The 18,377-nt window shown below is 35.4% G+C and overlaps 1 protein-coding gene and 1 long non-coding RNA gene across 2 annotated transcripts; both read right to left on the reverse strand.

Annotated features, from left to right (window-relative positions):
- Positions 1 to 736: 736 nt before the first annotated feature.
- Positions 737 to 2,386, reverse strand: LOC135798206 (transmembrane protein 192). Its single transcript, XM_065310964.1, has 5 exons — positions 2,174 to 2,386; positions 1,716 to 1,958; positions 1,380 to 1,659; positions 1,175 to 1,323; positions 737 to 1,119 (listed from the first exon to the last, which is right to left on the reverse strand). Exons 1-5 carry the CDS (start codon positions 2,210 to 2,212, stop codon positions 1,024 to 1,026), a joined length of 807 nt encoding a protein of 268 aa, XP_065167036.1. The 5' UTR covers positions 2,213 to 2,386; the 3' UTR covers positions 737 to 1,023.
- A 4,414-nt stretch (positions 2,387 to 6,800) lies between these two features.
- On the reverse strand, positions 6,801 to 17,864 carry LOC135798245 (uncharacterized). The gene is made up of 3 exons (XR_010549682.1): positions 17,521 to 17,864; positions 14,583 to 14,620; positions 6,801 to 8,933 (listed from the first exon to the last, which is right to left on the reverse strand). It is a non-coding gene; the product is annotated as an uncharacterized lncRNA (long non-coding RNA).
- Between the last annotated feature and the right edge of the window lie 513 nt (positions 17,865 to 18,377).

An 18,377-nucleotide genomic window follows, 5' to 3' on the forward strand; every position in this document is an offset into this window, starting at 1 on the left:
TTATTTATATAATTTGTAATTCATTTGCTTTGGAAATGTTAGTTTAAATAGTTTGAAAACATTTGACAGGATTGTAAATGAACAGTTGTTGTTATTTAACAGGTAAGTGCATAGAAATTCTTCCGAATCGTACGACACTTTCTCCATTTCTTTATTTATCGCAAAATTACATCACCTCTCAGATTAACGATGCAATATATTTTGAAGATATATGAATACATCAACAGTTGTTTCAAGTATCACAAATTAGTCACGGTATATAATTAATAGCACTTCCAGAACTTTCCATTTTAATGTGTTGAATCGGTCCCAGCGAAAAATTATTTTACCCAAGTTTTAGAATGAGATTTTCTAATTGGTATTTATCTCTTTCTTTGTTAAATTACCTTTTCGTCATTTTAGATATTAAGAAGGGGTGTTCCCAATTAACATTCATACACATTCTTTTATAAAATTTCTTTATTAAATCATTAAACAAGCGATTGGGCAAATTCTATGCCCAATGTACTTCCCAGGGCACAAAATGATTAAATCTGTGTCATTTAATGTCATTTTTATGCTGTGTGGTGATGTTTTATTGTTGTTGCAAATTATTATAAATATCACAATATCAGAAGGGCTTAAGGGATATTTAGATTAGAATGAAGTTATTTCGGAAATATTACAGAAGTGATCAGAAAGCTATGTAAAAAGGACAATGAGACAAGAACGTGTGCATAGGCTTGCAAAATATACATCACTCTAATATCTTTATATATTATATCCATTCAAGCAAATAAACAAAAATCTTATTATATTTATACAAATTTAAATAATTATCTCTCTTATTGTAACGTAATATAAGCAGCAAGCTATAAGTTATTTCAATTAGTAGTATATGTTCATAGACGTATATTGCGATTGTCAGTTATACAAATTTATAACTATCTTATATCAAATCTGGAGGAAGAAACTTCCCAAAATAGTTCTATTATCAGTTTATTGGCATGTGATATGACTAACATCTTTGTAAATATACGTTCTTTATGTTGTATTCCTAGCTTGTAATTGTGCGTTTAAAACCATTAGTTTCTCGCCAAGTCTTGCATTGTGGTCCTTCAGATGACGGATCATGTCTGCCTATAAATTAATCAATGTTGGTAAAAGAGACACGAATAAGAATAAATTCATTTACTTGTTTCTCTATGAAGTCAAAAGCTTTGTCGCCCATTTGTCGTACACCAACTTCATTTTGAACAAAACTGTTCTCATTTGAACATGCATTCCATTCTTCTTTTTGTACATCAGGTGGTGATTGTTGCTTGTTGAATCTCCTCACTTTTACTATAATGAAAGAAATGATTATTTCTATTAAAGTTACGCGATATTTTTCTACCTACCAATGTAATCAATGTTAACACCAAATATCACACATATTTCTACTGTCATCAAAGCTAAGAAGTAACTAACAGGTGAAAGTACCCCAGCTTTGATACATTTCTCAGCAAAACCATCTTCATAGTAATGCTGCATGAGCGCTTGCAGTAATAGAATGCCTGCATTCCACAAACTTACTATATACAGAGGCAATCTATGATGAACTTGTGTTTTCTTGTAAAAGTCTAAATATCCATTCATTCTTAGAGCATAATGTTTCAATCTCACAATTTGGTCCAATATCTAAAATATTTCTACAACATTATTCATCTTATTAACAACTTATATGAAATGCATACCAATGTAAAGAACCAAAATGCAACATGTGCATAGATAAGTATAAAATATTCTGTACACTTTGTCTTCTCATCAGGATGCTTAATGGCAATGACAATTGCAGCAATTTCTATTGCCAATGCACCAAGCAGGTGAAAACTAAATGATGGAATTGTCCTAAGTGGTTTAAACCGGCCATATGACTCCAAAATTGGTTGCAAATAATCATCATCCATATTTGTTGATTCACTAAAGAATGTTGCACCCTGAAAATTATTTTAAAATTGTAATGAAACTTATTACTGCAGAAAATCCATAAATAATTGATCTGTGATTGCAACATGCAGCATCTCGTGATACATTACTTATATTTAGTAATGAATCATAAGAACAATATTTTATTTGCATCGTAATTGCGCGACAAAGTCAATATTGAACAGTGGAAGAGGTTATGCTTCAGACAATTATAATAAATACTTACTCCAGCGTTTGTGTTCATACTTCTTGATAAACTGACCATTCTACTAATAATAAAGCAACAAGACGCCTATTGAGTCGAGCACATAACTAAATTATTATCATTGCGAGACGATATTTTAAATGTTTCAGTTGCAACTTGTTACGACGACCCAAACAACCGATAAGAAATGAGAAATATCGGCTGTGTACGCTTTCCTGACTACGCTGTCACTGAGATGGTCAGGGCCGTGTTTATTTTTATTGCTCAGTGTACAGGTTTGGTTTAATACTTTTAATTTTAAATTTTACGTGTTTTGATAACAGCTTTTAAAATTCAGTACTCTGTATTTAGGACGACGTCATATGTTATCTGGTAAATTCTTTTATGCTTCTTTTGCAGGATGGCGAGTTTTCTTGGTGGGCGTTCCATGCGCATTCTAAAAGAATGGTACCGAATCCTAATTAATCCTAAGTGTAGATCTAACCTATGCTTTAGCGTATCAGAGTCTTAACAAGCGGATGCGAGTTGCCCTGAGCATAGATTGACGAAGTGTTTGAATTAGAAGTTGTAGGATGTTTCTGATTGATGCTTATGTCAAGGCACTTTTTAAATATAAAATCTCATGGAAAACGCAAAAATTTCAAAGCAATTAAAATTTGGTATTGATAAATTGTGCGATATTTATAAATTTTAAATTGTTTTTAGAATGGGGTCGAATGTGTTGATAATTAGAGTAAGACGAAGTTTATCTAAATAACATAGGCAACTTTGTTTAATCTGTATGGTTCAACTTTCAGTCACTTGTCGTTTGCTTAATCAAATTCTCCTATGCATTTATTCCATATCATCTTACAGGTATTGAAAACTAGAACTGTCGGCGTGCTTATCTACGTGTGTGCCTCAAACAGGTTTTTTGGCAGCGCACCGCGCGCAACTAGCAGCGACCGCGAATGGCTTCAACCTGCAGTTGTTGTCCGGGCCGCCATTGAGTACGTACTCGTATTCCTCGAGGCTCGCAATTCTTTCTTTCAATTCGGTTAATCGCGAACATATTGTATTTTGTGATTTTTATACGCGATTTAATACCTTGTTTCGCTATCAGTGATGTTGGCTTCTGTTCTTTGATGTGAGATATGCTGGTGAGTTTTCGATTAAATTATTCTAATTGTTAATATATTGGCGTAGACTTTGACTGCGGTTAAATTGTTTTAGTTTTATTTTCATTGTTCTTATCGGTTCAACTTTTTTTGTCGCAAAACTGCCTGAAAACGACTTCCCAAATCCGGTTCGGTTTTTAACATCTTCATTAAATTGCTATTGAAATTGAACAGTGTCTGAGGAACTGTTTGTGCTACTTTAATGTTGTGTTTATATTTTGATTACGCAAGAGTTGTCATGAGTGATTAGCCTCTGGCATCGGAAATTAACTGTCTAAAAATTGCTTGCTAATTTTCATTGACATTTTTACTTTGTGAAGAACATACAGTGTCAAACAACGGCAATGTAAATAATCAATTCAAATTAATGTTTTACATTTCATCAAGAAGTTTATTTACGTTGCTATGTACTGGGTGAACGTGTTTTCATATGTCACAAATAGCACACAACATTAACTGCAATATGTTACAAGCCGAAACTTGTGATCTTTTCACGATTTTCTGTTAGGGTTTTGGCGTGACGGTCTTGACGGACTGTTTGGAAACGCGTTTGTTTGTTTAGATAACACGAGAGTATATTTATAAGGTGCGACCTTGTCACCCTGCGAAATCATTGCAGAAGGGCTTTAAAATCGCTCTTAAACTTTGTCAACGTTTTCAAATTTTCGAAACACGCGGTGGAAATTTGGATGTATCTCGAGAACCATTTGTGTGATTTGAATAATTCTTCCAAATTTAGATAACGCGAGAGTTCATTTATACGGTGCGATCTTGCCACCCCCCGAAATTATCCGGGAAGTGCATTAAAATTGCTCTTAAACTTTGTCGATTTTTACAAATTTTTGAAACATGCGGTGGAAATATAGCTGTATCTTGAAAACCACTTGTGCGATTTGAATGATTCTTTTAAATTTAGATAACGCGAGAATTCATTTATACGTTACGACTTTGCCACCCTGCGAAATCGTTCCAGAAGTGCCTTAAAATCGCTCTTAAACTTTGTCAACTTTTGCAAATTTTCGAAACACGCGGTGGAAATTTGGATGTATCTCGAGAACCGTTTGTGCGATTTGAATGATTTTTTCAAATTTAGATAACGCGAGAGTTTATTTATACGATGCGACCTTGCCACCCCGCGAAATCATTCCAGAAGTGTCTTAAAATCGCTCTTACACTTTGTCGACTTTTGTTAATTTTTGAAACACGCTGTGGAAATTGGCCGTATCTCGAGAACCGCTTGTGCGATTTGAATAATTTTTTCAAATTTAGATAACGCGAGAGTTTATTCATACGGTGCGACCTTGCCGCCCCGCGACATCATTCCAGAAGTGTCTTAAAATCGCTCTTACACTTTGTCAACGTTTTCAAATTTTCGAAACTTTTGTTAATTTTCGAAACACGCGGTGGAAATTTGGCTGTATCGCGAGAACCGCTTGTGCGATTTGAATGATTCTTTCAAATTTAGATAACGCGAGAGTTTATGTATAAGGTGCGACCTTGTTATCCCTTTTTGCTTGTTTTAGATGTTCTGCACCCGAGCCCGATATCGTAGGAGTGCCATTCTTGCATCAAATTGTAAGTAATTAATTTCTTTATCAATTTCATACATAACTTTTATGAATAACTCTTGAATTAGCGAGAAAAATTTACTTTTTGTGTTTCGAAGGTCTAATTTTGCTGGTTTTCGAGGTTTAGCACATGGACGCGTAATATCAGCGAGGTCCCTAAAGTTGTAAAATTAAATTCTGCGTGGCGTTATATTCCAATGTCGTAGGATATGTACCTGTAGAACGTGTATTGTTAGATAAATTGTACGTTTCGTATGTTGTTATGTCGATAACTTGTAACTGTTTGTTTCGTTCTGCTTTTAGTTCGACCTTGGCTTGCGCAACACGCTGTGTGCTGCCATTTGAAATTTTAACAGTGCCGCACTGGTCGCCGTGTGTCATCGGCTTCAAGTGACAATTCGCTATACTGCTCAGTAAATCTTGCGCTGGCGTATTGGCTGTTGTTTTTTCCTGTTTAGTCAGTCGGCGGTACGCATTTCTGTTGTGTGCACGTATTCTCTTTCTTCTCCGCCACTGTTCGTCGCGACTGTTAGTATTTCGGGCGATTTTAATACGGTGCGAGCCTTATAATTGTTTAGTCATCGATTGCTACCAACTACTGAACAAGTGATTTATCTCGAATCAACTCCAGACTAAGCCTTCAGCCGCCGGCCGTCGGATATCTTACGTTGGGCTACGTATTCCAATTGGATCTATAGGCCAAAATGGTATTGTTAATTAGAGGGGATAAATCACGCGTTTTCTCCATGTGGCATAGTTGTTAGTGCAAAAGTAATACAGTGAGTAGCACTATCAATTCTATTTTTTGTGTAACGTTTGATAAGAGAGCGTTGTGGCTCGATGGTACGTAGGATATGCCTTGGATCGTACGTACGTCCATTTTATTAAAAAAGAAAGAAGAATGTATTGTTAAATATAATTAATAAAACTCAATTTAAAGTTAAAATCTCATTCATTTTTGTTGTGATATCCTTTGTCGTTTTCAGGATATGCGTCTTGAATCATACCGATTTCATATTTAGCTTATATGAGTGCAACATTGCTAAGGTTTGTGTTGTTGTTTTTAAAAAGTTGAATATAGTAGAAACATAAATAGAAGAATCAAATAACAGTGATAAAGACACTCGGTGGTCGAGTGGAGACGTGCACCTGCTGGCATGCTAGCAGACACGGATCGAATCTCAGGTTTAGGAGGCGTTTTTCTCAAATATAAAAATAACAGATGTAATTTGCGTTGCATATATGAATAGCAACGAAATATAAGAGAAATTGAAATACAAGCGAAGGCAATATGAGAAGTAAGAAAGTAAGTGTAGGAGCAGAGAACAGAAAAATAGGAGAAGTAGAAGAACGAATAGCAGAGAAAAGCAGGAAGATAGAAGGAAGAGAGAACAGAGTGGAGAAGAGGAGGAGATAGAAGAAAGAGAACAGGGGAGGCCAGATTTTTAAATTTTTTGGCACGTGTCGTTATAAGACAGTCTACGGTCGATCTCCCAGAGCGCCTCCGGCGCTGCTTGGGTGCGTCCATTGCTCCCGGCCCATCCTACAGCTACGATGTCTCTGCGCTTCATCCCCGAAATTCTTAGGCATATCAACAATTTTTACGGTGGGGGATCATCCCTCAAGTGGGGGAACTCCTTATAAGGACATCCTTTTAAGAACTTATAAAAATATTTCTAAGTTTTAAGTCGTCTCAAGAGAGGAGACACTTAAGAATATTCTTACAAGTTCTGACTTGTACCTGAGAGAGGGAACTCTCTTAGAGACCTGTTCCTGAAATGATAGAAGAGGCACACAAATCAAAAAAGTCAATATATCTTACTATTTATTTATTAACAATGAAATACAAGTTTAGATTTTACAAGTCAATATATAAATATACAATATACAAATATATGTCTCCATTAGTAAATAGCCAACTTTCTAGGTAATTGAAAATGCAAACAAATATACAGGGTGTTACAAATTGTAAATTTAAAGTGCAAACAAAAATACAACACTACAAACGCCGCTCGTTTTCACTCGACGGTCAGGGAAACTAGTATACAGGGTGTACCAGAAAGAAAATGCAAAGGGCAAACGGGAAAATTTATAAAAACGACAGCAAAATTTTCACGGACACAAAGGAAAACTAATATACAGGGTGTTACAAAAAGAAAATTTTAGGGAGTCAATATTCACAATATGAAGAGGGAAATTTACCAATTAACAACAATATTTTCATATAAAATCAGAGATTTTACCCGAAAAACATCGAAAAATTGAGGGTGCTACAAAAATAAAACACTTACATTTTAATATATTCTAAATGTATATTTATTAATTGATGGTAGCATCAACTGTATAACGTAGCCGACGGGTGAAGCATCATTATAAATTGATAGAATATCTGGTGGATAATACCTAAATCAACAGACGGCAAGCGACGGCGCGGAGCAACACAGTGGTTAAAGACGATAAAAATAACCATTTCTTTATGAATATTAAGATATACTGAGACTGCGAAAACGAAAAACTATTCACCGTTCAAGATTTTATTTCAGCAAGAAATTATTAGTTTAATGATGCAATGCGATTAAAAATGTTTACGTGATCATCGAAAACATGACCGGTAAGCGTGATCGACCATATGAATTTTAAAAACAGTGCTTATAATAATTAAATCAAGCATGTCAATTTAAGTTAAACCGCCTTAACTTTCCGCAAAAAAAATTAATTATCCACTCACCTGTGCATTGATGAGGAGATTTTCTATCCTTTAATATATTCTATCAACAGAAAACTCGCGCGGGGATTAACGGACACTTATTTCTAACTTAAGAAGACTCTAACCGCCATAAATCATTAAACGAAACAGGCACACATGCCCATTGTGAATATATTGCCGATGGCCGAAAGAATACACGACGATTAATCCAATTAAAACCTCAAAACGCGTGGCGATTAGAGAGATACGCTCGCGGACCACGCGGTGAAACAACTGCCGTGTGCGCTGCGCGTAGCCCGGTACTAGGCAGGTATGCAGCGATATCACGAGTCAGTCCGTCGAACAAAAAAAGTTGTTTATATACAAACGTACTGATAAACACGAAGTTGAGAAGACGAAACTAAAAATTCACAATGTTGAAATACACATACCTGAAATTGCTTTCAATATTCTCGGCATACGAAAAGAAAGGCTTTGGGAAGTAATAAGATTGAGTCTTCGTAAAAGTTTACTGTATACCTACCTTAGTTAATTAAATAATTAGTGTTTTTGTAAAGGCTACTCACACTGTATGTAGGACAGTAAAATACCACCTATTTCCATTTCAGTACTACAGTGATACATTTATAACGCTATACATCGAAAATTGAAATAAATAATTATTTAAATTATACCATTATTTTAATAAAAACAAATGTAAAACTTTATTTATTTATGTTTTAGGTATTATATTTTATGTATAATTGTGTCGATTGCGTTAGCCAATCGGGGCTTAGAGCCCCCGCATACTACAAACTTTTTATCGGCTGATAGTTTGGTCGGGCTTAGGCTCCCCGCACACTACAAACTTTTTATCGGCCGATAGTTTGGTCGGGCTTATAATCAGTATGAAGATGTATGCAAGTCCGCATAGTACAACGATTTTGTATCGGCCGATAAACAAGTTTGATGGGCTACCCAACTGCGTTCAAACTAAACTATCGGCCAACCAGGCCAACTATCGGCCGACTGCGATATCAGTATGGAGCTCGTCGCAAGCGCGCACACCTACCGATTGTTTAGTCGGCCGACTTGATCAATTTAGTTCGCTCAGAGTATTGGTGCAGTCGGCCGACTGTTGTCTAGTGTGCGCACTCACCACAAACCCAACTGTTTAGTTGGCGTAGTGTGCGCGCTCACAGCCCAACCCGATCAAAATATCGGCCGATAAAAAGTTTGTAGTGTGCGGGGGCTCTTAAAGATGTTTCTTGCTTTACCGGAAATTACCATTTTCTATCAAATCCTTCTGGAAGAAGCGTGCGTTCACAGCTGGTCCAATATATCCGTAAGGTCTCGTTAAAACGTTAAACCTAAAAAAATAATTTATAAGATAAGATAATAAAATTTTGAAAATAAGAAGGAAATTATTAATAACAAAAAATATTGCTGCATCGTGCTCTTTGAGTAATTTCAGTAACGAATATCATTTTAACTAAAAGCGCTAGCAGCCATCGGATTAAACATAATGAAATTTTGGGAAATTCTTTATAAGATAAAACAAGAAAATAATTAAAATTCAGGGTGTAAAGGTTCAGAAATCTTAATCAAATTAATAATTGAATGAATTCACAAAACAAAACCACTAGTGATTCTTAGCCGACGGAAGATATCCGCCGGCTTACGGGAAATACCTGTGTAATTTGCAATTAAGTGTTCTACGCGCGATATCTCAATAACTATACGCCGCACTTGTCTGGTAATTCTAAATCTTATCTTTGAGGACCGATTTTAATTCAACAACCGACTTAAAATCATAAGAAATGTGATAAGTCATTACGAAAATCGCCGCGCAAATAGACGCGTGCACACCAGGCCGCAGCACACGGTCTACAGTAAGAACAGCAACACAATAAAAAAAACAAGTTGTACGTACAACACCGATAAAAGTCAAGAGTGAGAACTATGAACAATTCATGTTGTGGATGCAGTCCAACGTAATGAAATGATGTTATATTGTGGACTTTGTCTCTTATTCGTATAAACAACATACGAAGATTGCGATAGAAGGGACACCCATATAGAGCACCGTACGAGGGTAGCGGTAGAAGTGATTTTGATTCAAGGCACCGTACGAGGGTAGCGGTAGAAGTGATTTTGATTCAAGGCACCACACGAGGGTAGCGGTAAAAGTGACTTTATTTTGGGTACCGTACGAGGGTAGCGGTAGAAGTGACTCCCATGCGGGGCACCTTAGTAGGGTACCGGTGGAAGTGACTCCCATTCAGGGCACCGTACGAGAGCAGCGGTAAAACTGATTTTATTCAGGGCACCAAACGAGGGTAACGGTAGAAGTGACTTTATTTAGGGCACCGGAATAACTATCTAAATTCGCGAGATACAGCCAAATTTCCACTGCGGGTTTCAAAAGCAATTTTGGAGCACTCCTAACAATATTTTGGGGGGCAGCAGGGCTGCATCATATAAAAAGCCTCTCACGCTATACAAATGTGAGAGAATCATTAAAATCGCATGAACGGTTCCCGAGATACAGCCAAATTTCCACTCCCGTGTTTCGAAAATTCATGAAAATGGTGAAAGTTTCAGAGCGATTTTAAAGCACATCCAACGTGATTTTGGGAGGCGGTAAGGCCGTATCGTATAAAATGCCTCTCGTGCTATGCAAATTTGAAAAAGTCATTAAAATCGCCCGAACGGTTTGCGAGGTACAGCCAAATTTCCACCGCGTGTTTCAAAAAGTCATAAAAATCATGAAAGTTTCAGAGCGATTTTAAGGCACTTTCAGCGTAATTTTGGGAGGCGGCAAAGCCGTATCGTATAAAATGCCTCTCGCGCTGTGCAAATTTGAAAAAGTCATTAAAATCGCCCAAACGGTTTGCGAGGTACAGCCAAATTTCCACCGCATGTTTCAAAAATTCATAAAAATCATGAAAGTTTCACAGCAATTTTAAGGCACTTTCAGCGTAATTTTGGGAGGCGGCAAAGCCGTATCGTATAAAATGCCTCTGGCGCTGTGTAAATTTAAAACAATCATTAAAATCGCACGAACGGTTCCCGAGACACGCCCAAATTTCCACCGCGTGTTTTAAAAATTCACGAAAATCGTGAATGTATGAGAGCAATTTTAAGGCACTTCTAGCAAGATTTTGGGAAGCAGCAGGGCTACATCATATAAAATGCCTACCACACTATGCCAATTTGAAAGAATCATAAATATCGCACGAACGTTTCCCGAGATACAGCTAACTTTCCACCGCGTGTTAAAAAATTCATGAAAATCGTGAAAGTTTCAGAGCGACTTTAAGGCACTTCCAGCGTGATTTTGTGGGTTGGTAAGACTACATCATATAAAATGTCTCCCACGCTATGCAAATTTGAAAGAATCATTAAAATCGCACGAACGTTTCCCGAAATACAGCCAACTTTCCACCGCGTGTTTCAAAAATTCATGAAAATTGTGAAAGTTTCAGAGAGATTTTAAGGCACTTCCAGAGTAATTTTGGGGGGCGGCAAGCCCGTATCGTATAAAATGTCTCTCGTGCTATACAAATTTGAAAGAATCATTAAAATCGCACGAACGGTTCTCGAGATACAGGCAAATTTCCACCGCGTGTTTCGAAAATTCATAAAAATCATGAAAGTTTCAGAGCGATTTTAAGGCACTTCTAGTGAGATTTTGGCGGCGGCAACGCTGTATGGTATAAAACGTCTTTCGCGCTATGTAAATTAGCAAGAATCATTAAAATCGTACGAACGGTTCTCGAGATACAGCCAAATTTCCACCGCGTGTTTTGAAAACTCATGAAAATCGTCAAAGTATCAAAGAGATTTTAAGGCACTTTCAGTGTGATTTTGGGGGGGCGGCAAGACCGTATCGTATAAAATTCCTCTCCCGCTATGCAAATTTATATACAAGGTTATACAAAAAGAAAATCAAAAATACAAGTGTTTGTTTCCTCCTGGATATCTAGAAGAGATATGTGTGGGGAGAAAACATAATAAATAATACATGTACTAATAATTATAATTTTATTTGACATCTTTTAAAGCAATATTATGGTAATATTTCTTGCACATTCAAATTAGCAAACACGTAAAGCCGATTAGATGCCGAATGAAGATACAAAAGCAGCAATCAGGTACAAAAAAAACGGAATCTAACGGAGTGAATACACAGCTGACGGAACGCGATAATATTGCAATACTTGTACTCGTATTAAACACGGGTTATATGCGGCAATGTGACAACTATTTCTACTTATTTTCAGAGTGTTTAGTTATTTGACTGATCGCTTTTCCTTATCTAGAGATGAATCTACATTTGCTGTTTCAATCGTCAAATGTTAATAGAATCTAGTATTTACGTTACACATATTCTAACGCCTTAGCAGGTAAAATAATCCACAAGAGGCACTCACAATGTAAATGATGTTTATCAAATTAACAATTAAATGAATACACAAAACATATCCACTAGGAATTTTTAGCCGACGGTAGATATTAGACGGCCGACAGCAAACACGTGCGTACATTGTAAAACCCCACAATTCTGGATTCCACGCGCGATAAATAATTAACTGCACGCCGCACTCGTATGATAATTCTAAATCCTATCTTTGCTGACCAATTCTAATTCAACTACCGATTTAAAATCACAAGAAACGCGATAAGTCGCCACGAAAACCGCCCGGCATCTAGCGCGCGCTCACCACGCGGCAGCAAACGATCGACTAACTAAGAAGTGAAACTAACACTGTTGAGCACATCGGACGCGCTGCAACGTGATAAAAACAAGTTGTTTGTACGTAAAGACCAAATGAGTGATGGAGTCAAGAGTGAGAACTATGAACAATTTAGGTTGTTGATACAGTCTAATGTATTGAACAAATTTTATATTATAAACGTACTGCTCTTATTCGGACAAGACCGAAATACAAATTCTTAATTTACGAGAAATTCCATATAAAATAAGACAGGTAATTTGGAAATTTTAGAGATGAAATTTTAATTCATAAGAAAAAATTGGCAAGGAGTTCTTGATAATTTTTATCGACGATTTTCAATAACGAATATCTTTGAAACTAAAAGAGATAGCAACCAGAAAATTGTTGATTACGGAATATTGGAAAATTCTCTTTCAGATAAGAATTTAAAATAATTTAATTTCGTAAAGTAAAAGATCGAAAAACGACTAAACGACTAAAAAAGCTAAAAATTGCATTTTTTCAATTTTGGCGATTTTTTTCGATTGCAAATATCTCGCAAACTAAAAGAGATAGAAAGGAACGAATAGCATATTCTTAATCTACAGATAATGCCCTATAAGATAAGCTTGCTAAATTGGAAATATAAAATAATAATTATTAAGGAAAAATGAGTAAAGGGGGATACTACATCATGTTTCTATCATGTAAAATTTAAATAAATATTACAGTGTTGTTCACAAATGCAATAAATCTAACTTATATGAGGCGTGATGTTCAAATTTAAAGCTGGGTTTTACAAGTTTGTTTCCAATATTAAATCATAAATGGGATCGTATAAGCGCATTTCTTGCAACAATTAAATACAACCGGATTGAAAATTTAATACTGCATATTTGGACCCCGCGCACCAAAATTGTAAGGCGTTACTCCCAATAACAAAAAAAATATATCTAATGCTAACGCTTTCGTAGAAGACAGTGGACCGCGACAAAAAAAAAACACGTGAATGGAAAGTAATGATCGACGCAGAAAATAAAACTAAATATATAGGGTAAAACACCCAATCGTTGGCACTCCTCCAATTATTGGCACTTTATGTTTTAATTCGAAAAAACAAGGAAACCATAGATAATTCAAGTTTGATATGCATTAAATTGTACAATAGTATATGTTTTCTGTTCAAATTTGACTACACTGTTCCAATAACTAATATGGCGATTTAGATACAACAGTGGATATTTTGTGTTTGTGATTTGGTGTAGTTATTTTGTTTTTTTCTTAAGGTGAGACCTTTTTTAATCATTGTATATCGCAGCTATTCGGCTAATAGATACTTTTGAATTAATTTGATATGCTTAATTACACGTTTAGGCAATAGATTCAAAGATTATTTCCTGAATATATCTTTTATCACATTGATTTATTACATGTGCCAACATATGGATCAAGAATTTATCAAAATCCTATTCTTGGCACCCGTGCCAATAACTAAAAGCTAATTATTGGCAGTAGTGCCCATAATAGAATATTGAGTGCTAATATTGTTTTTTATTCATTTAGATCATGATCATGATAGTCATATTAGAACTAACAAAAAGTTAACAATAACAGAAATTAACTTAATGTTACTTTTGGTTCTAGAACACTGCGAACTAGGTAGGGTATAAAATAGGGATGTTGAGTATTTGTTTTTAAGTTGGTTCATAATCCGACTCATTAATATTTTGTTGGTGGTTAAGCATAAATGTTAAAAGATCTCAAGGATAGCCATTTAAGTACTGATAAAGTGAAACTAGTAGCTTGAATAAGAAAAAGTGTTTATGTTAGGCATAAAAATTGAATTACAAAATATTTTTATGCACATTTTAAATACCTACTATAAGATAGATTACTTATGTAAATAAAGGCAGATATTTAATTAATAAAATATTGCTTTAATTATACGTTAAGTAAGTATTTTCAACTTTATTGATAGATAGGTACCTACATATCTCCTACTTGAACTACATGCCAATAATTAGACGAGTAGGGGCCAATATTGAGATTTTCTATGCCAATAATAGGATTTTCTGCAGTCTTTTGGATTTTGAGCATATGTTTATTTATTATTATTCAATCACTTATAAACTGTTATAAAAAACAAAGATTAAAGTATTTTCTTTGATTTTGTCACATGTTTTGTTTATTAACTAATGTAAATGGGATTTTATGACAATATAATTCCAGACTGACGTGCAGTTCTCTCTTAGAGTGCCAATGATTGGGTACTTTACCCTAATTGAATTATAGACTTACCAATGTAGAATTCATCAGACTCCAAGGCACGGCAAATACTGTAAATAAAAAAGAAAACATAAGTAATATTATATTCACACTGTTTAGTAAATCACTTACACCAGCACGATAGGCAGCGGCGTAGCGTGCCTTGTCGGGGCCCCGTATAAAAATGTTTTTGGAGGCCCTTATATGGAGGTAAAGGTTTTTCCTTACACACTTTGGGGGCCCCCGTAGCCCGGGGGCCCCGTATAATTGATACGGCAAATACGGCGGTAGCTACGCCCCTGACGATAGGTCATCCAAATGATGAATAAATCAACATGGCCGCGATACACTTACGCGCAAATAATAAATAACTGTACTAATGTTACTAAAGTCAAGTTAAAATTAAATAGTCGATTGATGATCGAATATAATACGAATTGGAAAGTAGAAGTCCGAATAAACAATACGAGTCGCACAAAATACGTCTGAATCAACCAGAGACCGGCACGAAACCGGCCACAAACTGCATAAGCAACGACGAGGAAGATTATAATAAGAAAGCAAGAAGTGCGCAAAGCCGGCGCGTCGATAACATGCAACCATGTGCGCGAATTGCATTTGGCACTTTACCTGGGATCAAAACTAAACTAAAATGCAGCAACATGCGGCGTGAGGTGCTGGCAACGACGACACACGGCAATGCGATAAGAATGCGATATTGTGTTCAAACAAACACAATTCTTGTGTCGAAGGTTCACGCATGCTGATAAATATAGAAATAAACAATACATGTTTATTGTACAATTTTTAAATTATACAGTATTTTCAAAATTTAGATTAGTAAAGGTAATATAAAAATTAAAATTCGATTTGAGTAATTCTGATTTCTTATGCTGACGGATTGTCAGATTTTACATTAAATATTTAAATTATATTTAATTTAAACATGCATCAATTCTCGTTCACCAGGTAACACATTAGTCCGTAATCATCTGCTGATAATAAAAATGTTTTGCATTCTTGATGATTTTTATAATAAACTATTAGAATTACATAATATAAAATTGTTAATTATATTCATAAATTTGAAATATTTATTTATTTATAATTTTTCGTGAATATTGGATTTACAATTTTATTTTGAGTTGACATGTTTCGCCCAGAGGGCATCTTCATAATGGATTACGTATTCGCCAAAGAAAGTAAAAAATATATTCATGAAGAATTGAAGAATATTTGCTTATTTACGATGTATACAAAATAAAGATTCGATACCTGTAGGTAAACAAACTTATCTCTTGCGCGAAATCGAGTGATCCACACGGAGTGCACACCGTCACTCACTACCACCAACAAGCAATATTTAATGCAAAACTGTACATCGTAGCGCCACCTAAACTTTGAAAATATTTATCAACTTAAAAAGATTCAAAACACATTTATCCAATATGCAACAAGGTTGATATTGCACGAAACAAACAAGTATTTAATAAATGATTCATATCATTTAATTTTTTTGTACAATAAACAATTAACATATCAGGTAGTGTTAAGTGGTTTCGTTTTCATATATACGCGCTAACAGGCCGCTCTTCATTACGTGCATGCGCGTGTGTGTATGTGTGAGTGTAAAAAACAGTAACTCGGCAGGTGAATCACGTGTAAAACCGAAAAAATACAAACATTCCACGGAAAAAGAATAAAAATCACAGTTTTATGCAAATTTTCGCGGGTTGCAACAAGAATTCTTGCAACAAATAAATTCAACCCGACGGAGAATTTAATTTCGCATCTTCTGACACCGCGCTGAAATTACTAAGGCGCCTAGATCCCGCGCAAACCCGAAAAAATTCAAACAATCCACGGAAAAGCAATGAAAAATCACAGTTTTATGCGAACTTTCGCGGGTTGCAAGAAGAATTCCTGCAACAAATAAATACAACCCGATGGAAAATTTAATTCCGCATCTCTTGCCGCTACGCATAAATTACTAAGCTGTCTAGATCGTGTGCAAACCCGAAAAAAGTTCAAACATTTCACGGAAAAACAATGAAAAATCACAGTTTTATGCACATTTTTGCGAGTTGCATCAAGAATTCCTACAGCAAATAAATACAAGCCGACGAAAAATTTAATTTCGCATCTTCTGACACCACGCTGAAATTACTAAGTCGCCTAGATCGCGTGCAAACCCGAAAAAATTCAAACATTCCACAGAAAAACACTGAAAAATCACAGTTTTATCCAAATTTTCGTGGGTTGCTCAAGAATTCCTGCAACAACTAAATACAACCCGAATTCCGCATCTTCTGACATCGCGATTTCTTTGATTGGGTATATCTCAAAAACTAAAAAAGAATTGGAAATTTAAGATATGAAAAAGATATTATTATTATTGATCCCACTATACGCTATCTAAATATGAAGAATTTTATTTTGATTTAATTTATATTCTTTAATTCATGTTAATTGATAAATATTTTATGTTATATTTATGACACTTGTGTAAGTGATATGAATTTCTTGTTAATTATCTAGTTCTTAAATTTGATAACAACATTATGAGCGTTATAGTATTTAAGTATTACTTGAAACTCGTAGACTGATGAAAAGTAGTGATGATTATTACATAAAAAAAGTGGTTCACAATTGGCTCAACGTCTGGTCTACTGCTGGTACAGTCTGGTCAACCTTAGGCACATTGCGACTTTCCACATTGATTGTTAAATAAAAAGAAACCTAACAGCTATTAAAATTTGAATAAGCTATATGATTCTATGGTAGACCAGGAGGATGTAATACTTTTTTTGCAATAATTTTACAACAATTTTGAGTCACAATATCAAAATTACTTTCAAAATATCGCTTAATCGGTTTGTTACTGGTGCAGTCACCCTACATCTAAAGAATCACTTCCCATAGTGAGGATGTTCCAGATTAAATTTTAAAATGTGCAGAATTTTAAACGTACCAGTAGAACAATGGCGAGGTAGAAATCATGCCACACGAAGTCGTCGATGTTGGATCAAATGTAACAGGGTATTGGCGAGCGGAGAGTTCACAACACAAACATCGATAAGCGCGTTGAGATGAATCAATAATTCTAGTACGAAAGAAGCGAATAAACATGCTCGGAATTCAGATCAATAACAAATACCAACTAAAAAGAAGCTTGCAGTAGCGCGATTAACCATATGAAATTCACAAGAAACATAGTGGCGATTCGACAGGAGCGCGAAAGACAACGATGGACGATCAACTAGACTCGAATGAAGTGGTGTGCGCCGATGGCGCTTGCAGCCTGTGCTGATTGGAAATCCGCGTGCAGCGCGCAGTCTGCGCCGCAACCTTGAACGGTGTTAAAATGTGCATTGTACTGTACAAACATCGCCAAAATAATGTAATGTAATCATGGTACTGCCATCTACCAAAGATTTTTTGTAACAGATGCAGCTGAAAATTGTAAACAACCCTGTAATTATTATTTATTTCAAAACTCTTTGGTATACCTGAATGATAAAGTGCGGAAAAAACATTTTTCGTTAAATTGTGTATATTATAAATTCAATTAATATTAGCATCATAGAAACAAAAAGGGTAGGGTTTATAGGAGTAGTTTCAAAAAAAGATTATTAAAATTTTAAATTAAAGTACAAAATCAATCAAAATCTGTTAGCACGCACTCAAATTTAATATTTCCAATCAAAGCCGTAGGACAAATTGAGGATTAAAGTGTGGAACATATTTCGCGGTTTCCAATGCCAGAGCAATAAAATTGTTTATATTGGATTGAAATAAACTGGGAAAGCACTTCGCACAGTTCAAAGA

The sequence above is a fragment of the Atheta coriaria genome, unplaced genomic scaffold (genome assembly GCF_025399875.1).
Source record: "Atheta coriaria isolate IRGN ID8LTWV9N9 unplaced genomic scaffold, Caltech_Dcor_3.1 hic_scaffold_9_pilon, whole genome shotgun sequence".
Lineage (NCBI taxonomy): Eukaryota > Metazoa > Arthropoda > Insecta > Coleoptera > Staphylinidae > Dalotia > Dalotia coriaria.